Source organism: Tinamus guttatus, unplaced genomic scaffold (assembly GCF_059628265.1).
Source record: "Tinamus guttatus ecotype Peru unplaced genomic scaffold, ASM5962826v1 Tinamus_guttatus_pri_ptg000125l, whole genome shotgun sequence".
Lineage (NCBI taxonomy): Eukaryota > Metazoa > Chordata > Aves > Tinamiformes > Tinamidae > Tinamus > Tinamus guttatus.
This window is the reverse complement of record NW_028288659.1, coordinates 756,964-782,904: the sequence shown is the minus strand read 5'-3', so window position 1 is coordinate 782,904 and position 25,941 is coordinate 756,964. Positions and strand designations below refer to the sequence as shown.

The 25,941-nt window shown below is 39.0% G+C and overlaps 1 protein-coding gene across 4 annotated transcripts in view; it reads left to right on the top strand.

The window, feature by feature from the left end:
* The window catches only part of BICD1 (BICD cargo adaptor 1), a 170,001-nt gene that overhangs the window by 80,623 nt on the left and 63,437 nt on the right, over positions 1-25,941 (top strand). For all 4 annotated transcript variants that reach the window (XM_088521554.1, XM_088521557.1, XM_088521553.1 and 1 more), the window contains exon 2: positions 10,059-10,271. In XM_088521554.1, the coding sequence (XP_088377680.1) occupies positions 10,059-10,271 (213 nt within the window). The remainder of the gene's footprint in view (positions 1-10,058; positions 10,272-25,941) is intronic.

Below are 25,941 nucleotides of genomic sequence, written 5' to 3'. Positions count from 1 at the left end.
GCTTTAAATATTACTACTCTAAAAGTTATTGTGTGCTCCCTACAACAGCTTAAATGCTACAGCTTAAAGAACGAGATCATATAGCTTTTTCTTTGACCTCCCTTATATACAGGCCACTTGTGCCTGAGCCTGGTGCCAGTTGCCCATGCTGGCATTAAGCATGTTGTGTAGGATCACAAGGAGAAAGTGCGTTCCTATAAATCACCCTGAGAGTAGTCAGAACTGCTATGCCATCAACTAGGAGGAAGAATTAGAGGCAACAGGAATGCAAATGACAACAGTTAAATTAAGACTTTGTGCCTGCTAAATTTATAGAAGAAGCATGCATTATTTTGTAAGTACAGCTATACTTAGGATGTTTCAGCAGTTTGAAAGATCATTGTTTGTTACTTTAGTTGCTATCAACTTGATCTAAGTTTTGCTTAGTTACTGGGAGTTTGGCTCAGATTGTCCCTTTCTTGGGAACTCATTTTTTGATTGCTGCAATTAAACTGTTTGATAATGTTGGTGCTCTGAGTTAAAATGAAACAAAGGCTCATTTACACTTGAAATCAACTTTCCCAGTGCTGGCATTTCCTGTGTTTATACACTCCATTATATTTAAATGGTCAGATTTGTTTATGCAACAAAATCACAACAGTCTTGTTCTTCATTTTTAGGTAGGTGTTGAGGATATTTTAAAACATGACCAGCTATGAGTCACAGCTCTTTCAAACGTATGACCCATGAGAAGGGCAGTGCTTGCCAGTCTTTCCAACACATGAAATTGCTCAGTTAATCATAATGTAGTATGGAAGAGGTTTCTGAAGATCATCTCGACCACCTCGAATTAGGGCTAATTTCAGAGGGAGCTGTTGCTCAAAGTCTCAAAGTAGTCTCAGAGACTTTCAACACTCAGCTTGACAATGAGCCTAAAATTGTGTTAGGTCTGCTCCCCGCTCCTCCAATATGCTGCTTTGCATTTATCAGTGTTGCTTTTGATTTTCTATTTTATCACTTGAGCTGCAGAAGCCCTCTGCAACTTTTCACAGTCAGTTTTAAATCTTTAGCATCCTGAGCAATATGCTAATGGACAGCTCTATAGTGTAAGCCCTTATGTATGCCGAGGGGTTGGATCTCCTGAGAGCCCCCTCTGAATGCAGATAGCTCTGCAGATCTGTAGTGAAAAAATACTCTTTCCCTCAAAATCTGAGTCCAAATGCCAGAATCCCTCCTAGAGTGAGCCTCAGTTGATTTAAATGGTTCAGGTGATTCAGTAAGCAGGTAAGCTACTGGTGTGCAAGTAGCTCTGTTCTCCGGAGAGGATGTATTAGAAAGTAATTATAGTTATTTAATTTTTATGAATACAATGGATAGATAGCACAGCCATAATATTATGATAATAAAACTGCAATTTTTTTCTTATCACTTTTTTGGATATGTGTTGAGGCATATTCCTTACATCTGCAGTGGGCTTTGGAACAGGATTCCTCTGTTCCTTTCCTTACTCTAATGTGCAGAAAAGGGCATTCTCTTTTTTTCTTTAAGTAGCAGCTTTCTGTTTCCTTGCTGCATCCAACTCTGCTTTTCTGCCTTTGCTGGAAATGACCTTTTCCCTATAAAAGTGTGTCCTTAAAATTCTCTCCAGAAAAAGAAATATTGCAACTTGGGCAGCAACAATGTGGAATGCACATTCCTTCTTCACAGGTTCTTCACAGGTTGCTGTTGCTATTCCCTAGGAACATGACTTAATTCACATCCAAAATGGATGAAAAAAAAAGTTTTTAATATAGAATATGACTTTACATGTGGGAGCTAGTGTGCAATAACTAGTGTTTCCGTAACTCATACGGATTTGAACTTCAACACACTTTCCTTGAAACCATATTCAAACAAATGAGGGGAAGGAAGTGCAATTACCTTGGCCATTCCATACTTAGGAAAACAGAAAACAAAGTAGAAACATATTAAGTATATTCAGTTAAAGTTGGGACTTTGCCATTTATGACAAAGGTAATAGGGCTTCCATGAAAGTCATGTTCCATCTCATATTTCAGGCACATTTTGTTAAAAATGGAAGATTGTTGAGGTTATTTTTATTCTGGCAATGCTTCTAGTGGTTTAAATTGACATGTTTGTAATAGCTGGGGATGAAGAAGTTGGCACAATGATGGTGTGAACTATAAGTACCAGCCTTGATATTGGTGCAAACTTTCAAATCATTTTATGGTTTATTAATGTGTGAATTATGTTGTTTATAGAAATAGCTTTATTATTGACCGTATTCATTTTAAATTGAGCTGCTTTAAACTAACAATCATAAACCTAATTAGTTGTGCTGTAGATAAGTGGCTTTCTTTGTTGCAAGCTTTCCCTTTCTTGTGTTTTCTGTGCCCAGAGGGATTTCTCAGGAAGAGAATTTATCCTCATCTTGAGTGCTGTTAAAGGCAATTAAATGGGGATTCTTATTCACTCCCCATTTATGGGATTGCTGATGAACAATGGAGATACCATGAAAATGAACATTCAAATGCTAGTGCTTTCCTCTTGTTGTCTGTAAATGTTTTCTGACTGACACATTTAGGAATATTTTTTGTTCTGTATTAAAAAAAAAGAAACTGGAAATTCTGCGTGGGTGCCTAGAGCCTCACACCATGACATATTGATTGAAATCAGCACAATATATACCCGAGCTGCAGAAGCATGGCAGTGTCTGTAGCTGAGTTGAATGTAAATGTCCATTTCCCCAGGACTTTCTGAAGGCTCTGCTGATTAGCATCTGCTATATGAATTTCGACAGGCTTATAGACACTGTAGGGATCTATTGAGAACAAACAGAAGATGTCCACACTGCACAGTTTTATCCGAAGCTTCCTTGGGGAAAATACTATGACTTGTTTGCATCTTCTGCTATGCTTTGGTATCTGTAAACAATCTGCATGTTATGTATGTTTTCCTCAATGTATGTATCCTCAATATTTCTGGCATAGATAAAACCTCTAGCACATTGGTATGCAAGTCTTTTTAGCAAGTTAAATACTTTATATACAGATACTAAACTACATGACCTTACCATTGTACTGGCTTCATTACTGATGGCATAGATTAAGTATGCTGGTATTTGGAAATGAGCTTATATATATATATGTTTTTTGTAAGATACTAAAACCACATATCGAGGTAATATTTACAGGTTTATCGTATTTACTCGTACTGTATTTATAACCACAGTATCTTGGATCATGACTGCGAGTATCATAACATCCCTTGTTTGTGTAGTAGCTAGTCATCTACATTCTCAAATGGGAAGTTGAGGAATAATTTGCATAAGGTCATACCAAGTGCCTGAAGCAAAGAACAAATTGAAACCATCCTTCAAAGTTTAGTTTTTGCTCTTTTCCTGAAGCTGTCCAATCTCATGAGAACAAAGAACAAACAAGGAAACACCATTTTATTTCAGTTTATTTCTGACTTTTTTGCAATGCTTGCAGCAGTTTTCTCCAACAATTGGGATAAATCAAATAAAATATATGTTTTTAAATTAAACAAAAACAAAAACAAGCCTTATTGAAGTTGTGCACCTTAAGAGCAAAATTGATCATCTTCTTGAATCTGGAAATTATGAAATGACCTGTGCTTATACATTTGCTTGGGTATAACTCAATTTTGATCATTTCTGTAGTATTTCTGTTGACCAGTGACAAGTTAAGTCTGTAAATCTTGTTTTCTTTTCTGAGTTGAAAGAGAAATTTGAGATAGGGTACACCATCTTTTATCTTCTGTCCATCTGTAGCAGTGTTCAGCATCCTGCTTCATGGAACGTGAGAGGAATCGGACAAATGGGACACTTCTGTAGCTACCACACTGAGCCATTATCAGCTAGCCTGAGACCCCCAAAGTTCATTGTCTAGTTTTCTTGTATGTCTGCACGTGCTGATTCAGCTTGTATCCTCAATCTGTTCCTGAGTTTTCAATCTGTTTCTCTGCATGGGTTGTCTGTCTCGCATGCACTACCTAATAAATCTCTTTCTTCTTGCACCGTTCTAACTAAACATACATCTGCCTTGTTTCATGGCAATATGCTTATGATCTGTATTTGGAGCCTCCCATTTCTTAATATCCACTTCCAAAAGAAAGTCTCTTGACCTCTCTCAATCATCTTAAATGAACAACAGCAGGACATACCAGTTACATGAAGATATAACCTAAGAGTCTTTGAGAGTCTTAAGTTTTACCATCTTTTAAGAAACAAACAAACAAACAAACAAAAAAGCACCCCAAAACCCTGCATGTATTATGATTTGAAACCACTGGTCATTTCTGCAAGGGCACTGCTATTTGCTTTGCAGTAGTACTTAGAAACACTAGTCAGGTTTGGAGCCCTTTGGGTTACTTACCCTATTCTTCAGGAATAAATCACAATCCTTGGACAATTTAAGTATCTAAAGGGTAAGGGCATAGGGAGAACAAACAGCCAGGTGAACAAAAGCAAGTGCCTGGGCATAAGTGAGTATTGAAGGTGTGCCACAAAATAAGGCCTGCCCCTGTGATTTACCCCAGTGAGGCATCTCTGGTAAAGATTCCTATATTGGTGAGCTACTAAAGTCTGCCTAGAATATATGCTGCTCACTTGGATAATCCCAGTGTGCTTCTTCCTTGCCCTTCCTTGCTTGCATGCATAATGCATGCTGCCTGACAGCAAGTTCACAGCTGAACCAGGTAATCATGTGAATAAGTTGGGTGCTGTTGCATTATGCATTGGGAAATCTACAGTAAGTGTCATAAAGGTAAACTAATTGTTTGCCTGCTCATCTCGGTAGCAGTCAAGTCATGTTGTATTAATCATCACAGACTAGAAGGGCAGGTTTCTGTTGAAATACTTAAGAATTCCTTCCCCAGCAGGTGGCTTGTAAAAATAAAATTGAAACTCAGAATTAACATCCTTCATTAGCTGTTTCTGTTTTTAGATGATCTTTTGTGTATGTGCTGCTTCCTACACCCATATTAGGTTTTTAGATTATTTTCTCTTTTTTTTTTAATTGTTAAATATAATTTTCACTTTACAAAGATTATTCATGTCACTCTCTTCACAGTATGTTTTCATTGCAGTTTATATTTCATGTATAAATATTCATACAGATATTATTTGTTTGGATCAGTCATATTTTTCAATTGCACTTTAAAAAATCTCTCTTGCTTTTATTCATTATTTATTTCATGCCAGTTTTATTCTCAGGTTAAAATTTCGCCCAGGGATTATTCTGAGTTCAGTGACAAAGGGCCTTTACCTGAAACTTATGCCCTTTTCTGTGATCAAATAGGCCCATTTTCTTGTACCTGACACTATTGCTATCCTTCGTGATGCACTCAAACTAGTATTTATCATTGTTTAGGCTTGTTAATTCTTAGTTTTCCAATTTTAAATTTAAAGACATAAAAAGTCATCATGCTGTTATGAGATTCTCAGTTCTCAATATATGTATATAGATGTATAATGCTTAGTGGGATCATGTACCTCAGCTTTTATGATCAGCTAAAAAAGATCAACAAAAACAAAAAAAAGCCCGAAAAACAAACCTCCTGCCTCAGTCAATGTCATCTTTCAAGCTGAGCTGAAGTATCATAATGTGAAGTTCAGCTTGGTCTCTGCTGTGGTAGTCCTTGTCAAATGTTTAATATATCTCAGTGTTCATGGCTGATAGAAGTCATGCAGCCATGTCTGAGTCCTGATTTGAATTTGGAAGATGACGTGCTTGTCAAAAATACTCTGCAATATGACTGCTGAAACTAAAGGCCACCATGGGACCAATAGAGAATTCTGAGAGGTTTTCATGAGTAATCACAAGTGACAGTATATATCTACAGCAAGCAAGGCAGCATCATACTAGAAATAACTGAGGTAATTAAGTAATACATCTCCAAGGGACAGTACAGTGCCAGTTGCAGATACTGTCACAGAACCGATACAAACCAGTTAGTCTGGGCGCCGTTCCTGTGGTTACAACAGAGTGCTTTGCTTCTGCAGGTAACTTCTTCAGCGCTAGCTCGGAGAGCTACATGGCGTACGTTAACGCACTTGTTCTAATCCACCTGAAATGATGGAAAAGCGTGGAAGAGTGTGGCCTCACTCTCGCTATCCTAACAATTCCTGGAATTTGGCTTAGGAAGAAACCCATATGGATAGCTGTGGTAGCAATCCAGATGACATGGTACCTCTAGGCAGAAACAGCATCTCACCAGGAGCCAACCTGGCTGTGAAGATATCCCCTCACTGTAAATATCTGACAAAAATATTGACTTTTTATTCAATGGTGAGAACAGGGAGCACCTGATGTGTGTTTGCACGATACTTCAGCCTTGCCTGCAGCATCATGTGATACCAAAGCAAAGCTACTTCCCCAGTCAGATTTCTGTAACATGGTGGTATGTTCCCATATAGAACAGCCTCTGATATATTCACCAGGCTAGTTTGTATCCCATACTTGACTTAAACCCAAATGAGCTTTTCATTAGCCTGGAGTCCTGGTTGGAACTTTATCAAATTTTGAAAGAGCTTCACCTGTTTGGTCTTTTTTCCATGCCTGTTGCAGGTGCCATTTGCATCCAGGTCACCACGGTAAATGCTTCTGTCTGTGCCAAATTCCCCCAAGATCTTATCCGTTGCTGGTCCTCACTGCAATATGAACTCTGTAGCTTCTGGTCACCTTTTGGCTCTTTCCTGGTTGACATATTTGTGAGGTGCTTGTACAGACTGTGCAGAGTGGACCTTGGTCATTTGAGGCTGCAGCCTGCAAATGTTTTTGGTCAAGTGCAAGATGTGTAAAATGCTGGTGTGAGTTACATTGTCCCATCCAGGCTGGAAATGGGTAGATGCTGGGAGACAGTTGTGTCAGTTGCAAGGTTAGTTGATCTGGAGAGCTTTGAAGGTGGCTGCCTTGTTCCCCTACAGGGATGACTTCAGTGAAGTAGGTGTAAGCAGTTATTTGAAACATCCAGGCATACCTATATCATACCAAACCTATGAGGTTTTGTAAATTGGTAAACATGCTTAGCAAATTACTAAAATGGAAACTTAGAGTAAAACAAATACATATCTCCAAGCTTAAACATATTGTTGTATAGTTTAATATAAAAGTAAGAAGTGCCAAGGAAGTCCTTACATGGGTATTTCTGGAAAGTATTAACTCTTTGGCATTCCAAAGAGACCATTAAAAGCAGGAGCTGGACTTTTTCCTTACATTTAAACTAAAAGACAGTATGCCGTGTGTTCCTTCCTGTGAGACATGGAGCTGCATAATTTCCATTCTTTTCTTCCTCAAACTTTAACATATTGACAGGAGTTTAAGAAACAAGTCAAATGATATATAGTAGTATTAAAATTTGGTTTCCTAGGAAATAAATCCTGAATGATTTTCAGCTCTTTTCTGCAGTACAAAGAAATGTTAAGGAAGTACACAGTAATTTTCTGTCGAACTTCATAGTGTAAAAATTCTATTTAAAAACTTGACAATTTGCTTATGCTTTTATGCATTGTATGTGTATTATATTTACATTTTCCTTTTTCCTTCCTATATAGCGCTCATGTTTGTCAAAGATGAGGATTCAAAACATGAGATGAAGTTCTATTATGCAAGAGCAAGTATATAGCATGAAAAGTATATTACAATATGGAGAATTAGCACAGAAATCCAAAATAGAATAAACACAGTTCATAATTGTTTTTAAAAAATATTTTGCAAAATAGCCTAATTAAATGATTTACCTTAAGTAGAAGGCTGTAGGGACTGCTCTGGTATGGTGCACCTACAATTCAGTGACTTCACTCATCTTCTAAGAAGTTGAGATGTCATTGTCCTACTCTCATTTTAGAAATACATATTTGTTCCTGAGATTATGAGGAGGAGCAAAATGGAGAGAAATGTTTGATTCATTAGTGAGGTTTCCTTTTTACTTGGGTACTATATGCTAGCTGTTGCAATGGTTCTGGAAAACTACTAAGCTAAACAAAGAAACGTATTAGATATGATGTATAAATAATAATTACAGAGTTGTTTGGATGAATCATTTTCTTAAATTCTGTTCACAGAAGAGTTTAATAATTTTTTAAGATTTTTATTTAAGATTTATTTAAGATTTTTATTTGCTTGCTTTTTTGCAGATTTAAAGGGAGCAAGAGAAATTATTTCAGGAAAACATAGTATGTACCTAGAAACCCATCATTGCTATGTATTTATCTATGGGCTTTTAACTGTCCAGTCCTGTGAAAGAAAGGGCTCCAGATCCCATTTCTTCAAGGGTGATGAGATGCTCTAGCCATTTGTCACACATACTGTTTGGTTCTGTGTTTTGATTTTCCCCTGGATACATGGCCCATTACGTTTATCTTAGATATCTGTCTTCATTTTTAATAGATTAGTGCTTTTTGCTTAGATCTCAAATTAGGCACAGTGAGATGTTTAATGTAAGGATAAATTGTGAGATGTAATTTATTAGCAATGTTTCTGAAACAGTCGTCTTAGATTCATAGGTATAGTGACTGAATCAGTGGATAACAGTTTTGTTAAATTGAATTTCTTGTTATTTGGAAAATCCTATCCAGCAAGTTGCTGATGCTTGCTATTTCAGTAATTTGCAGTCTTTCAAGAAGACAGCTGGGTTAATACATTATTGAATATTTTTAGAATCCTTTAATGCTGAGTTCACAGAATTCTCCAAGTAGAGTAGACTTAAAAGCTGCAAAGTTCTGAGCAAGGTTTTGCTTTGAAGTTTTTAAGGGACTGTTTCAGTTCTGGTGCCAGTAAAACTTTGAATGTGTTCTGAAAGGCTATAAATACTGACTGTAAAACAAAGAATTCCATTTGGCAAGTGGTTCTTCTTGATGGGAAGGCAAAGGAAACCAGTGCTACCAGTGAGAACAAATGTATTAAGTACTGTGTGGTTGGAAGGTGCGGGCAGAAATTAATTCCCCACTGAAAGAGCGGATACTATCAATCATGGCTACATTTTTTTTCCTAAATTGGAAAAATAAAATCACAGTCTTTCAATGGACAAATGTTCTCTCAGTTAAGATACGAGATTTTCCTATGTTAGATCTTCTTGATTTATTTCTTTAGGCTTTCTCCTGAGTAAGGCTGTATGATTTGTGACCATGTATCTGTTTTTAAAGGTAATACAATTGACAAAAAGGTTTTGCTTTTTTGTATCTACATTTTTTTCTTCTGTCTTTGATAGCAAAATGATATCTCCATCATTTCTACTGTCATGGCTTGTACTTTGCTCTCTTTCAAGTTGATTCCGAGCTGTCCAGAATAACATCCCTTCAGACACTGTCCCCGAGAATTACTACCTTATTAAGCTGATCACTATAATAACAGGAAAAGTAAGAGAATGACTAAGAATTACCTACTCACCCATGAACTTCCTGAACACTTAAATATTTTGGTAATTTCCCCAAAGGAAAAAGGAACAAAAAGCAGAGAACATTTAAGTACAAATGAAAGAAATGAAAGAAAAGAACTGTCAAACTCCATGTTTAGGCTAACAGTAACGTAGGTGGCCACTGCTTGGTACATTTATCTTTCTTTCAAGTTATGGAAAGGTTTTTTGCACTGTATCCTCTTACTATGAGACCAGCTCTCAGCATAAAATAACATTGAATAAGGAAAGTAATTTAGAGAGATTTGCAAGCTATTTATACTTTTAAAAAAAAGGCAAAAAGGAGCACAGTTTGTGGAACTAGAGAATAAAGGAATTGAATATCCCTTTGCCTCATTCAGGAAGTTAACCACAGGCACTAATTAATGGCTAGTTAGCAATGCACCATCTTGATCTCAGTGGAGGCTGTGTGGATATGGGCCATATTTCAGTACTGCAAATGAGAATAGCTTCAAGATGCCTCATTTCAGCTAAACAAGATGGTGACCCTCTGCTGCAGGGAAGACGCAAAGACGATGTTTATTAGGCCAAAGTTTGGGACTCCCAGATTTAGTCCATTCCCTCTAGTTATTCAGGTGCTCATTACAGTTGATATTTTTCTAGGGCTTCGGTGGTTTTATAGTGTGCCTTTTTTTCTGTTGCAGGCATTTGGACAATCCTTCTCAATTCACCGCAAAGTGGCTGAAGATGGTGAAACACGTGAAGAGACTCTGCTCCAGGAATCTGCATCAAAGGAAGCTTATTACCTAGGGAAGATTTTGGAGATGCAGAATGAGCTGAAACAGAGCAGGGCAGTGGTCACCAATGTGCAGGCAGAGAATGAGAGACTCACTGCCATCGTCCAGGATTTGAAAGAGGTAATGAGGTTTGTGGATGGAGTAATGGGGTAAATCTTGGAGTGTGGTGGGTGGCACAGCAGTTATGCAATACTACAGCAAGTAAGAACAACGCCTGTCAGTTGGTGATCATCCTGGAGGTTTTATGGACTGAGAGGTTTGGGATTTAGAAAGGAAAAAAAAAGCAACTCCAAAAAAAAAAATCTCCACCCAAAACCAAAACAATTTTCAAATACGTTAAAACCCTCTTCAGGAAGTTATAAGTTTCAAAGTACTGTTGGGCTTTGTATTTTATTGTACAGTTCCTACAGGTAGGTGCATTTTATGGAAATACCTTTTATTTTATTTTATTTTCATTCTTCTTAATCATGCAGATCCTTCTCATTTCACATCACTTCTCAGGTATTTTGGATTGGCTCTGGAGTATAATTTGAAGGCATGCTCACGTTTAGAAAATGTACAATAGCGAAGAAGCTGAATGTGGCTGACAATAGTTGTTGTTTATTTTCGATTCAAATATCAGGAAGGTTTAATAATTTGTTGCTTTTCCATAAATTTGGAAGTTTAGACAGAACTTTGCTTATTACTGCATCCATATACTGGTTAGAAGAGGAAAACTGTTGTTACTAATTTTTTTACTAATCTTTTTCTATTGATGATTCAATTGCATGGCTTACACAGCAGCGCTCAATGGGAAAACATGCAAGAAAGCAAGGTGATTTTATTTCATTCAGCCTTACTAGCAGATTGGCCCCAGCTCTTATATTAACGCTAAGATGTATTTGTGTGTGTCCAGTCAATCTGGTAAGCATTAATTGTGGTGATATGGAGAATAAGGGATGTTGAGCATCGAGTCCTCATAACATGTCCTGGGTTCCTGGGTGACCATGTCCTCAATTTGGATATACCTTTTAAGAGCTGATGTGTATTGAGATCTTTTGCCTCTTCATGTCCCAATTCTTTGCGTCGTTATGTGACACTGCTGATTTAATCTTTGTTCTTTAGTCTCAGACAGGCAGATTGGAAAACAGCCTACTTGAGGGAAGGAAAAGTTGCACATCAGTGTACTATGATCTTGATGGCCTGCTCATCAAGGAGCCATCAATGCACACTGTTCTTTTATCCTTCTTATCTTTCTTCAAATGGTTATATATACACATATTTCCATTCACACTTCATTCCCCAGGCATGCTTGGACTCCCCACTGTCCAGCTGCTGGCAAAGAGCTGACCTAGATGATTCTGAAAGGCTTGCGTAAACTTAACAAATTACTAAACATTACCATTTTTTTTCCTGTAACTGAGTGGAATGACATCCTCTTAATCTGCAGAAATGCCTGAGAAATCTTTCAAATCACCAGGCTCCATGGACATGGTCCTTTACTTTTGGTTTAATGATTGCTGTATACAAAAGGATCGGACATTCTTGTGTAGTAGTTGCACTGAACTTGACTTTAGTACAAGTTAGGTTTGAATAAGAAGTAAATATATGTTATTTACATGATCCAAATCTAAATTGTGCGGTTATAAATACTGATGAGATGGTTAACAGAAATAAAAACAAGTTTGATCCACTTATCCTAAAATCATATTCTAAAAGCTTCTCTTAGTCTCCGCTATGTGGTCAATAAGCTGCTGAAACACTTACCTAACCATGTGGTTGATCTTGCCCGGGAGCAAAAATCCCTGTGACCTGGACTTCAGTCACAGAAGAAGTGAGTTAGAGGATACACGTTTCATCTTTGTACTCAGTTCTTTCCCCAGGAGCCTCCTTGGGATTCCTTCAAATACAAATCTCCCTTCTGTTTTCTGTCATGGTTATTGATCTGTAAGTTATTCAGGAGGCGATTGCAATACCCATCCTCCCTGGAATATTGATTGTCCTCACTTCTTTGGAGATAATAGTAGCCCTTAGCATGAGGCCAGCTGCAGTTGTTTCCTGTTTTAATGCTAAGCAGAAACAAGCCCTAGCAGTTAATTAAAGTGTGAGAAAAGAATTTGCCTGAATAAAAATCTGGCTAATGAAGTGTTCTTTATTTCTAAGATGATGTTGGAACCTGAGTATAAAGTCCTCCAGTATGTTGAATTTTATGTAACCACAATCAATGTATTTAAACATAAATGGAATTAGGGTATTCAATTCATTACTGAGCTGACACCCGACACTCTTATGGTTAATTACTTGAAAATAATAATAGAGATCGGATGATGGACGTTTACCCAAGGTTCTTAGTGATCTTGTTACACTCAATTATACAGCCATTTTACCTTTTGTATAAACAAGTCTCATCCTTGTACCTAGCTCAACATTGGACCAACCATATCAATCCCCAAGACGTTAATATCTGAGTGTCTGTGGAAGTAAGGTGCTCCTCTACTGTGTACACAAACTTTGCTTCATTCTGTCTCCTAATAATAGGAAAAGACAGACATATCTTACTCCAAATCTTAAACTACTGAGGTGGTATTTTTTGGGGGGAAGGTGTTTTTGCTTGATTGCGTACAAAATGTCTAGCACATTTTGGGGGTGAATGCAGTCATTAAGAGGCTGCCACAGGTGAATTGCTGAAATGGAAAACTCTACCAGCTCTTTAACCAATGATATTTGACAATCTGGTTAGCAAAGAAGTTGGAAGAAAGGATGATCTTTAGGTGAGCAACCATACTGAGTGATGTACAGGTAGATTCTGGTTTTAAGTGACTATCCCCTGTCTCTCCCTGCCCCTCCCCAAACAGAGTATATTTTATAGTTGTTTTTGGAACAAATTTACTAGAACATCTAATTAAATACAAAGCGAATCACTCCTTTCACCTTCACACTCAATTTAAAAGACATTAAAACTGTGAATCAGGAAATAGCGTTTTTGCATAGAGAACAGAAACTGATGGTATTTTAGTCATGCACTCAGCTAGCGCCCTGTGATAATGAAGGCAGGCTGTGAGGTTTTAAATATTGCCCATGTGATAGGTACCGCATCCCTAAATAGCATAGTCAGTGCTGCTCTGTTCTCTAATCTGTCCTGAGAGTTCACTTCTGAATAGATTCTGCTTTCTGGATTTGCACAGAAACCAATAATCATCTGAATGCGTGTGAGCATTTCGTCAACCATCAGAATACACTTGACTGCATACTGATGACTGTTATGAACCCTAGGAATTCAGTAGTCCTCGAGTTTAAAAATTGATGCCTTTTGCATGCATGTGCCATGTTATTGCAGCTGAGGTCTGCAGAGCAGCTTGACCTGTATCTCTCTTGTTATGAAAGAGAATGTATCAGGCTCGGGTCTCTGGAGATTATGCATCTCAATTTGGGAAAGCAAACAAACTGATTTCAATGCTTGTCACCGGGAAAATAAATATTTTTGAAGTATATTGAGCATTTCCTTAGCCTTGATGGTGAAGAATAGACCAGGAATCTCTGTAAGTGAATGGTTTTCTAGGTTCATGTTAAAATGATTGAAGCACCAGCAGTGTTATTTATGATGTGATAAGAATATTATTAATTATCATTTAACTAGATAAAATACATATTTTGGAAAGGGTCTAGGTGTCCACCAAGATGCCTGCCACAGGACATGGAACATTATTTTTGAAACTGCTGTAATATGAACCAGAAATTGTAGTGATTTCATAAAAGAGACCAAAGAGGTCATTTTTAGTAGTCAGAGGTCCGATTCGTATATTTTATGAGTCAGATTATGGCAGGTAGCTGGCCTCTGTATCTGAAGAGACCGTTATGGTTATCAGCTCATTTAATTTTTTGTAAGTGCTTATGAACTGTCTACTTTTATAATTGGTGTTAAAGAGAGAAACTCTTTGAAATGCATATTTTAAAATATATAATACTTTTTTTTTTCTAGTTCTCCAGCGATTATGTTGTGCTCTGATTTAAAACCTCATATTTGTTTATAATGGGGAACTGAGTGGTTCTTGCATTTGACCATTGAAATATCTTCCTGCATGGTAACCATAACCACAATTTGTAGAAAGATAAGGGGATGAAATCACTGTCCTGAGAAGTGGATAACCTATTGAGGACTTTGGTTATGGAAGCAAAATAAAACAGATCAGAAGTTGGAGCAAAACGATCTTGTGATGGGATCATCTTCAAAAGGAAGCTAAATGTCTTGGATCTGTGCATCTGCCTCAAAACATATGGCACCTAGAGAGAAAAAAGCCTGAAGAAAGGAAGCTATTGTAGAAAGTGGAGCTGAAATATGTCAGTACAGTTTGAGTTTTGTAGGTCTTTCAAGACTGGGATTAGAGGTTGGTGCAGGGCAGGTAAATGAATGCTGCTGCAACCACAGAAGCTGGCAGGTTTGGCCAACTCCTTATTCCCAGGGCTCTTGCATATATGAAACAGGACTAGTAAAAAGGAAGATGAATAAACTCTCAATGTTGAGAAGCAAAGGGTTAAAACACATAGTATGTGCAACTCAATGTCACTGCAGCAGCTGCTGGGCTTGCAGAAAGAAATCGGCATCTCAGTACCTGCAGTCTGGGAGATAACAAATGAGTAGTGAGGTTTATGTGGTGCTAATGTTAAGGAGCCATAGCCACACTGCACACCTGGGCTTTTGGGGGCAGAAGAAAGGAAGGCAAAAGAAGGGATGCAAGCAAGGAAAAAGTGTTTAGGGGAAAAAGAACACATAATTGAGGGAATATGTACTGAAATCAAGTGAAGGAAAATTGGGGAATAAATCATGCAACCCTCTCCCATATACACCCTTGAAATTCAAACTTTTATTCTCTTCAGTAGTATGAAGATGTTGCACTTCATGTTGATGAGGGAAAATCTGACAGCGATAGTTTGGACTCTTTTCTATGGAGAATATGTGTGATTTCAAATCCTGAGTAGTTTAACTTAGTAAAGAGCTAGCACAAAAACTTTAACTACTAATTATGGCCATATCAGAAACAGCTTGATAAGTGGGCATACTTCCATTCTGAAAACACATCAGAAAGCGGAAGAAAAAAAACATTGGCATTGCATTCAAATTGAATTTTGTCCATTTTTTTTATTATTTTATATTTCAAACATACCTTTTAAATAGTCCTACTGGACTATTTCCTATTTAGAAGTGGTACCTTTTCAGGTGGAAAAATAAAATGAGTTAACTCTCATTTGTGACTGCAAAATAAAACCTAAACTTCTTTAAATGCAAGCACACCTCTAGGAAATACCTGCCTCAGTTTCAGGTCCTTGTTTGGTTGCCTTGAGTCAGACCTTTGAGTATTTAAGAGCTTCCTAACTAATGTAGGATGTAGTTAGGTCCAGAACTATGATGCTTAAAAGATTCACTCAGTGACTGTCTGTTCCTGAATGTTACCACAGTCAGTAGGTCTGCACCTGTGAGGCTTTTCTCCCATCCAGTGGTCTGTTCCTAGGCATGCCCAGAAACACCTCTTGCTTGGACTGTGGTCTGCTGGTACCCTGTTAGTGGGCATGGAGCACCGGTGTCAGTGCCACTGGGGTGCTCCAAGGAGCTGTTTCCCCAGTTGATCTCACTGCGGGTATTTCCCCAGCTGAACTTGCCTGTGGTGTTTTCCGAGCAAACCCTCTGGAGGACGAGTGGGTGCTAGTGACTTCCCTCTGGTTCTGTGGTCATGGCAAGGGACTTGGACCTTAGGTTCCTTGTCCTACTGAGGGAGTGCTAATCACAGAATCATTAAGGTTGGAAGGGACCTTTACAGATCATCTAGTCCAACCTGATGTGACTCCTATCCAAGCAGCACCCTGACATAAAATCCCCTCTTTCCTCTGAGGAAAGTGCCCCGAGAGTCAGCCGGGAGGCTGTTTTGGGAGGAGGCTCCTTCATTCCTTCTGTGGAGCAGTTCCACTTTGCTGGGGGATCATTGGGTGTTTTGTGGGTCAGGGAGAGGGGAGAGAGAGCAAGCCCATAAGAAAGGCTCTGTAGCCTAAGGGCTGAGGCACTCTACTGGGAATAGGGAACAAGTTCTAGTCCCTATTTCAATTAATGTTTAATAAGAAGTACTTAAATATTAATTGGAACAGAGACTTGAACCCCCAGCCTCTCCTCTGCGAGGTGACAGCCCTCTGCAGAGGCTCCCTGTCTCATCCCTCAGGCAAAGCAAGACCTTGGGTCCAGACCCCCATGCCCACCACTAGTGGCTTAACTACTGAGGTGAGGTAAGTCCACACTCCTAAGTGAAATAACTTCCTCCAACTCTGTGATGAAGGAAGAACTGAATGTGATGGATGAGTCTAGGAGGCTGATTGCTGCCACAGACTGAGTGCTGCGAGAAGCAGCCTGGCCGTCATCATGTAGCTCTCATGGATGGAGAGCCACACTCTATCTTCAACATCATTGGCTTGCTCCTGCTCTTAGATGCCTAGCATTCCAGATAGACATCCTGGGAATGTGATTTGACAGTGCAGTGGTTCAAATTACTGCAACAGTGACTGGAGCGGTGGTTTCAAGGCGAATGGTCCTTCTGTAATCTCTCCTTGCTCCCTGACATCCTGTGTGTTCGCTTCAATGAGCCATCGTCCTCTGTCTACTGACAGAGAGCGGTTTATTTTGGCCTTTGAATGCTGAAATCAAGGCTGCAATGTAAAGGTATTTGTCTTCTTACTCCCGTCATACACCTGCTTGCAGGAAGGGGTTCATTTCTGGAGGGACAGGAAGAAAGGAAATGTGTGAGGCATTCAGGCTCTCACTAATGGTTTCTGCATCTTAATGTGCCTTTCTGCAGACGCTGCTTTTTGAAAAAAAAAGAAGCTATATTAATGTGATGCCAGGGCAGCCCATGGAGATTACTCTAGAGATCCCAGCTGCCTGAGAAAGGAGGTGCAGCTGAGGAGCAATAGGGATACAGCAGAACGGTGTTTGTGTGTGTGTGTTGAGCGCTTTCTCATCATAATTTAGAGTGTTATTAGCATAGTCACTCTGACTGACTGTATTTACCTTCCTTTGTTTGGAAGCTTTCTTTGACTTCAATTTAAAACTAGCTCTAAATTAGGGTTAGAATATAAATGCATTCCTTTGCCTACTGGGAAGTGTTTTCCTTTTCTCTCTACTGTTCTTAGAAAAGCCTGCTGAAGGGAGATCTCCCAGCCTGCTGGTTCCTAGCTACCCTCATAAATTTTCCTCCTGTCTTTGCTAACAATGCTAATGTTTTTCTGTTTTAAACAAGGTTGAAAAATTTGCTAAAATTGTGTTGTTTCCTTCTGCTTCAGAAAACACTTTCACATCAACCTTAATATAAATTCCTCATTATTATATAGTAGCAGAGTATTATGTAACACTGGAAATGTTATTAAATGTTGTGGACATGCTTAAAATCAAACTCCAGTGGACACTTGTGTCTTGTCTGGACCTCTTTAAAAGCACAACAGCTTCTGTAAGTAGTCTGGTGTTGAACCTTTTCCTGTTAATGGCACTTGCTTATATGCAGTCTGCCTGGACGTGAGGGAGCTCCATGGCCTTTCAAGGCTGAACAGGACTGGGATTGAGCCTGTGCTTGCTCTAAATTCCTGTCCTCTGGAGAAACAGCAGCATATGTTTGTGAGTTAAGGTCATCAGCAGGCATGGAATAAAATCCACGTCAGTACCTTTGCCAGTGTTATGCCTTGCTGCATTAGCCCTGAAGTTAGCCCTGAAACCCATATGCCTATGATGGGCATAGGAGCCTTCCGTTTGCCTGAAGTCTGAGGCCTTCCAGCAAGGAGAGACTTTTCCAGGGTTGTCCCTGCTTTAGGGAAGCGAGAGCAGCCTCACATTGTGGACGCGTAAGGTAACGGATCAGAGAATCAGAAGGGCAGGTATTATTTTATCCTCATGTCTCGTGGTTCTTGACTGATGACAGACAACCCAACTAGTTTATGGATAGACCTTTATGCCTTTTGGGAGTTAACAATTGCTTTAAGTATGGTCCTTTGATGCAGTGTATTTTCTCCATGAACTAACAGAAAAGGGAATGGCCCATCTGATGTGCTGTGACGTTGTTGCCATCCCTCCCTATGTTCCCTCAGCAGCTTCTCCTCCTGCCAGATTGAAGCTGCCTGCATTGTCTTGCTAGAGTGCCGGTCGTCTGGGCTTGACAGAAATGACACGTTCCTAGATTTGACTGCGAGTCCTGTCCTTCACTCTCAGTGCAGGCTATTTCTTTAGTCCTTGTTCTGCTTCTACTTTCTGATACTTAGATGTTGCTATTCATTCATACCAGTCTCAATCTCTGGGTAAGTCTCTGCATCTGCTCAATTCAGACTGATATGAACCAAGATGTAATCCCTCTAAAAAGAAAGAGCTCTGCTGTAATGTTTCTCTTGTGGGCAGTAAATGTAGGTCTGCAAGATAGCTGTAGCCGCGGGTTTTAATGGGAAAAGATGGTAGTGGACCCCGCTGGAGTGTAAGACCAGCCCGTGCTGTGCAAGGCAGCCTGGAAGGAATAAAACTGGAGGTCTTTCTCAATAGTGTTTGATGACAAAACTTTTTTTGCTGACTTTGACCAAGTTGGTATGGAGGTTTTGTGCAGGCCTTATTTTTTAGAGTTAAATATTGATGCCTGTTAAAGGTATGTTTTGGTTCTGTGCATTCACACAGCTGTTCACACAGGTTTATTTGTGAAAAGAAACTAAATTGCTGAAATATGGTTTATAATCCAACAGCTGCTTATAAAATTATTTGGCTTCTAAGCGCATACTCCTCATAAGCAGCCAGTGTAGCAGAGTAAGAACAACAGCAGTGCAGGATAAATATATTTTGTTGTGACATCCTTATTTCACTAAGGGTAATCTTCAGCTGGTATTTTGTCTGTTGTAGTGGTCAGATATACCTGCCAGCTCTCCAAAAAAGATTTGGCCGGTCTTGTTTCCTGTTAATGAACCTGGAACAATGACTTGGGTTGCAAACTTAGGATCTGGCATATCCATAGCAATGTTCAGGCATTAGCTCTGCTGTGAATAGAAGTCAGACAATGGACAGTAGGGAGGTCAAAAAAAGGCCAGGCAGGATAATGGAGCATGACCAAGAGACTGTTGCATAAATGCAGAGTGCCTTATTATAAACACTCAAATTCACAGCTTCTTTTTTTCTGAGCAGGTCATTTGCAGGGCCTCAAATTCAAAATGAAAGAGCGCGTGCTTTCAGCTTTGCTTCTTAATCTCTAGGCTCTGATTAGTCAAATCAGGGTGTGACAGAGGACACTCTTATAAAGTTCTGGTGAAATAACTGCCTGATATTTGTATTGTGGTATATACCTTGCTGTAAGTATACACTGAGAGGAGAACTATGGAGGACAAATATTAGTGGTTTGGAAAAAGAGTTGAACAAACCCCATGGAGTATGGGCCCATCAGTGCTTATTAAACTTGAAGATCCAGAGCCAGCATCCAGCTTGGAAAATTCCTCACTCCATGCTGCAGGAGCTGGAAGGCAGCACCAGGGAAAGGATCCTGACATTAACAGTCCTGTTGCTCGTGGCTTGCACATGTGTGAGTGGCCACTGTCAGAAGCAGCAAATTGAAATAGCAACTCTCTGAACTGTGAAAATGTTAGTTTTGTGCCTCCTCTGTTTTCTTTCTTAATGTGTAAGTTTGCTGACATGTTTTTATTTCTAGATGAGAAAGCCCTCATAACAACTGCTTGTGCTGATTCGTTCTTTTCACTATTAATTTGCTGGTTAAGAATAACTTGGGCTTTTGTCTATTCAAGTGGTGTGGAATAAGGCGGTTGTTGGCAGCGCTTGGGTTAGCTGTGTTGCCAGTTTTTAAAGAATCCTTGCAATATGATCTGGACTCTTCATGAGCTGTAGCCCAGGAGCTATGCTGACTTGTGCCTCGTGACTTCGTTCATTTGCCTGGGATTAATTGTGAAAGGAAGAATTACCCTGGTTGCCAGAAATTCTGAAGATCCAGTCCAACAGTTTAAGTGCTGCTTGAGATAAAGTAGAAGAGTAACGGAAGGAGGAGAAATATTTGCCTTGAGTGCATAAGCAGATGGAGTCTGCATGACATGTGCCACTGATAAAGAATATTAAACAAAGAAGGAATGTAAGTTTGTTTTCCCTGTTCAAATAAATACTCTTTGATTGGCACTCAAAATACCCTGAGAGTTTCCAATTAAAATAAAAAATGTGAAAACTTCTATGAGACTGGTGCTGTTCTGAAGTCATTCAGTATCAAAATGTGCCTGGCAATTATCAGCTGCTTTATCCCTTAAGGACTCTTTGGGTTTACAGAACAGTAAACTTGATGTATTCCCAATAGTCAGTACACAACCCATGCAGACATATTTCTTTTCTCCTGGGAGTCTGCATGTGCACTGTAGCTCTGCCTAACTTTGCCTTCTGTTGCTGTCTTATACCCGTGTGTGCATCATTGCCTGCTTTCCTCACGTGCTACCTCCTTAGCTTTTGACATTGCTCATGATTAAGCAGTGCATAAGTGACTGCATAGAGGAGTCATTGATTTGATGATGAGATCCTCCTAGGAAAAGCAAAAAAAAACCAGACAGCCCTTGGTGCTGTGATTAGTACTTGGAGCCTTGAGAGAAACTCATGCGTGTTGATATTAGTAAAAACTATCAGCCAAGGTGCTTGAGCTTCAGATTAGATACTCTGCATCTGCTCTAATCTGGGTTTTTTTCTTTTTTTTTTTTAAATCAATCAAATAGAAAATAATTCAAATGTATTTTTTTTCCTTGTCCTTTAATCAATACTGATTTATTTGCAAGGGTCTCTCCTGGGATTTAACAGCTGAATTTCAGGGAAATATCTTGGATACCAGGGTCTGGTATCCAGGGTCTGGTATCCAAGTGACCTGACCCCAGGATGGGTTGATTTGTTAGATGCAATAAGATTGAGGCAGAGCATGACAAATCTTATCTTTTGGATAGTGAACAGCTACTAATAGCATCCTTGGCCAAAGAAATGATAAAAGAAGACAAACAAAATAGAAATCATGTAGAACTAAAACTCCTGAATCCCTCCCTCCTCTCCCCAGAATATGAAAAAAGGAAACATATTTGGGGCTTATTTTTTGTGCTCTTTGTGGTGGTGTCCTCTCTTTTGGATTCATGCAGTGTGCAGCTTACAAAAGTGAAGGCTACTCTGGGTGGCAGTGTGATGTCCCCGTTACACATGGTCCTCCATAGAGCAGGTTCTGCTCAATTCCCTCTTCTGCCTGAAAACCCCAAGCTCATTACCCATTTGGCACTGCCAAGAAATTGTTAATAAGTTCCTGGCTCTCATAATCCGTTCTAATTGTGCTTTCTGTAACAAACTCTGTTCTCAAGGGGAAAAATACAAGGGGAAGATGACAGGGGGGTGAATAGCAAGAAACTCAAGTATGCAACTTATTTTTCTCCCTTTGCCCTTATAGCAGTGTATGAGACAAGCTGGTTATTTTTAGTCATTCTCAGCAGCCATTGCCAGTCAGCATGCAGGAGGAGGGCAGCGAGTCAGGCAGAGGTCAGACAGTGTTATCACCCTTTCATTGTGATGGTCAAATCCACTTTTAAGCTTCAGGATTGAGAGAAATGCACTTTTGTTGGCAAATGCTTTAGATGTGTACGTGCAGATGCTCATACATAACTGGAGCTTGTCTGCTTCTGTAATATTATTGTTTCAAACTACATCAAATAGGTAAAAATGGATATAAATGTAATTTTTATCTTTGGCGCTCATTCATTTTCTCGAGCCTTTCTGCTCCTTTTGAAACATAGTACATCGGTACTTTCAGACAAAATGTCTTGAAGGCATTTATGAGAGGTATGTTTTTTTTCCTCTACAGAGAAACAGTCGGGATGTCTGTGCTAATACAGGCTGTGAGTTGCATGCACAAAATCACTGTGGCATTACGGTGTCAGTTTAGAGTGAGGTCAGTTAGAAATGGGCCACTTCCCAGCAGTCTTGCAGGCCTAGCTGTGAAAACAGGACTCAAAGGCTTTGGAGTCCTGTTAAACATATTGTTTGCTGGTGCAGTACTGAGAGTTTTGGCATAATGATCCAGAGTAGTTAATGTTTGGTGCTCTTATTCCCTCATATCTCACTTGACTGCTGTTGCTTCTCTTGTGAGAAGATACCAGATTCTGGTTTTGTGCATAGTAGCTCTTTTTGAGCTACTATGAGATTCTGGCCAGCGTGGAGAATGCAAAGTGATACTTTTCCCAATGGATTTTCCCAAGTGGTCTTTGACCTGTGGTGAATATCTGTGTGTGTTAAATCAGACATGCACAGATTTGAACAGATATAAGAAAAAAAAAAGAGATAAAAATATTTAAAGAATAGCTTTAGACAGGGTTGATTGTCAATTTAGGATGAAAGAATTTCAGTCTTTTGGCTTATATCAAGTCAACATCAAGGTTCCATGACGCATTCCGATTTGGTTGGCTCTAATGACCTGAGAGAAAAAGCTTTGTCTGTTTATCCACAATTCTACAAATATCCATGGTCAGGAAGAAGAACCGCATCTGCAGACCTTGACAAGGTGTTAGAAGTTCCAACACATGAAGACATCTAAGCCGACTTTAAAGAAAGGCATGAAAAAAGTCTAAGAAAGCATATGCATAGGCTTCTTGATACCTGCAGCCAGGCAGTAGGCATCTTGTGGAACTGGTACGTGCCTTGTTTGGCAGCAATTCGACTATGCATTTTACTGGGCAGTAAACTGTTACTCAAGAAATAGAGATATAGATATACCTGGTTAGTGTTTTCGAAATGCACTTTATTGCAGATCTCTGAGGTATCATCAAAATACTTTTTTTTTTTGGAGGCTAGAAGGTAGAGCAGTTATTTTTACACAGTTTAGTTTGCCCCTGGAATATATATCTTTGTGGTAATTTGAGTTGTCAGTTTCTTGACAACTATTATATATCAGCTTTTCACTTTGTTTTATGTTTTTATCTCCTGCAAACACTTAAAAATATGAATTTTCTATTACCATTTCTCTTGTCCTCTAAAAATTTTGAATGACTCTGCTAATCTGATTGCATAATTTCTCTCTACCTAATTTGTTATGAGATAGGGCTACATATAGGAGCTTGTTTTAAAATCACTCTATATGATATAAATGAAATTGAATGTAAAATTGCTGAAAGGACTGAAAAATACCATTTAATGTTATTCTACTTGAAATTTTATTAACATCTTCAAGGGAAAAATAATGTGTGTTCTGAATTTTTAGAAGGCTTCATACCAATGAGAAAACATAAAACAGTGGAAACATAAAATAAGAAGACCCTGCTGATGTTTCTATTTAGGAAATCCTTTGCCATTTATCATGTTAGCAATCAATTCTTCCTGTTTCATGGGTTCTAATATAGGGCAGCTACACCACCTGCCTCTTGCTGATACAGGCTGGGAATTGCATGGGTGACCTAAGGACTAGTTTGCAGGAATTCAATGAATACTATTACCTGGCTTTGCATTGCAGCAATTAGAAGGAAATGCAGCTGCCAGATCTACTTCAGTGACACTATTGAATATAGATTAATCATTGTTTTGAATTTGGGGGCCTTCTTTAACGCTCAATACAGATTTGCCAAAAATCCAAGCTTTTGAGTTCCCCTAACATAGTCTGTGTTGTTGTTCTTAGTTGTGCTGTGAAGTGTCAGAGCTGCAGGTTATTTGTGTATTCATAATGACAGTGCTACAGACTGGGTGCCTTGGGGCAGGAAGAGCTGTGATCATCTATTTAAAGGCAGAATAGTTCATAAAGAATTTGTTCTTTGACTAAAATGCTCCTTGCTTCTAAGGAAAGCAACTTAACTGGCATTCTTTTCAGCCCTGTTTTATTTCATTAAAAAACATGACAAAAACTTAGGGAGATGATGGATTCATAAGCTTGGGAGTTAACCTTTCTTTCCACCAATAGCCGAACACAAAGACTGGATTATCTTTGTGTTTTTCATATCGTATTACATGGATCTTTTCCCAGGTGGTTATAAGCAAGCCCAGGAGAGCAAAACCCAAACTCTCTGGTTTCTTCTCCATTACATCTCAGTGCTTCAGGGAACTTGGCTGTGGCTGCTACTTCCTTGGCCACCAGTGCAGCAAAATTCTAGTATGAGTCTTTCAGTGTTTGAAAGCTTGCATGTGTACTGAGTGTTATCAAAGCTCACATGCTACAGAAATGGTGAAAAGCTCAGTGGGTTTTTGTTAAAGGCATTTAAGCAGTTCTGGTTAATAGTTTTGTATGCTGCAGGCTCTCCCTAAAGAGCACTACCATTTAATTGTGCCTTGAAGTAGTGGAAGCAGCACCAAGCATCATTCACATCTGAGTTTGGAAAGGTCACGTTTTTTAAAGCTACTGCTGCAGTTGAAAAACAGTTCAGGCCCTACAATGGGGCCTGGTAATTCCGTGGTGTGGTAAAATGGGTTGTGAAAACTGTAGTAGGGTAAAATAAACATGTCATTTCCTCCAATGGAACACATAATTCAGGACCTTTTGGGGTCACTGCTTGGAGGCTTGTGCTCTCCCTCTGGCTTTCTGCATTGCATCTTCTTTTGTAATCCCTTAAAAATATTATTTCAGTGTGAGCAGGACTAACTTTTAAACTGATTTAGCATAGACTGCTCATAATGCAGAAATGTTTTCAGCTGTTCTCCAGCAAGATTCTGACTTTTATTTTGTTGCTGTAAGTTTTGCTTCGTAGTGTGGATTTTTATTGCAGAAAGTCGATAGCCTGTTATTTTTCAGCGAACATTGGGGAAAATAATTTGGTCTGAGAGAGATTTTTAATGGAATTGACATGTTGCCATCAATTATTTGGGAAACAAAATATTCTTCAGGACATAAATTTTATACCGTTTTTTAAAGTATTTTTTCTAGAGATTTCCCTTTTATTAAAAAAAAAAAGGGAAAGGAGAAATTAACAACAAGCACTAGTGTTAAACTGGTCTTTCAGCAAAACACATCTGTAATACGAAGGTGCTCTCTCCCAGCTTTCCTCCGTGATGCAGCTTCTGCCACTTGGGCTGCATCTGTGAATACCTTGTGTCTCTCAGGGAGCTGGCTGAGCTGCAAGTGCAGTCACACCTGGAAGTGAAAAGCTTCTCTGAAAAATGAAGTAATTTAAAGAACTTCTGGTGTTGCATACAAAATAGGTACACTCTCTCCTAATAGCAGAGAGAGTTTAACAAAAGTGAAAAGTCTTATGTAATTATTTACTTTATTCTTTCATATAGAGGTCTTAATCCTCTTTTAAAAGGAAGTATTTATCACATATTACTGCGGAATACAGTGAGTCAGGTCTTCTCTGGCTGGATTTAAGATGTAATTGCATTGAAGGGTTTAAAAGTGATGATGCAGACCTGCCTGGTTTTGATGACCAGAGGGTCATCTTTAGCTTAATGTCAGATAATATGATTCCTCACTAGTGTGTTTTAAATTAGTTTGACCTAGTGGAGGTGAGTGCTCTTCAGTGAGTGTTGAGCTCTCTTTTGTCTCGATGGGATTTCAGACTGTGCCAACCACAATAAAAGGGTCTTTGGAGGTTTTCCATGTTGCCAGGTATTTGGCTGGAAGCTAGGATTAGTACTCACAGATTGCTCAAAGAGGATTTTTTCTTTTAACGGAAATGATGGATTTCCTGTGTCTCCAGTGTGGCTTTTCTAGGAGCAGAGAAATGGGACAGCAATCAGGTTACCCAGGGATATATATGTATATATGAAAGAACCACAGAGGTGCTGGAAGTTTAAATTCTGTCTCTAATATAATGAGCATCACCG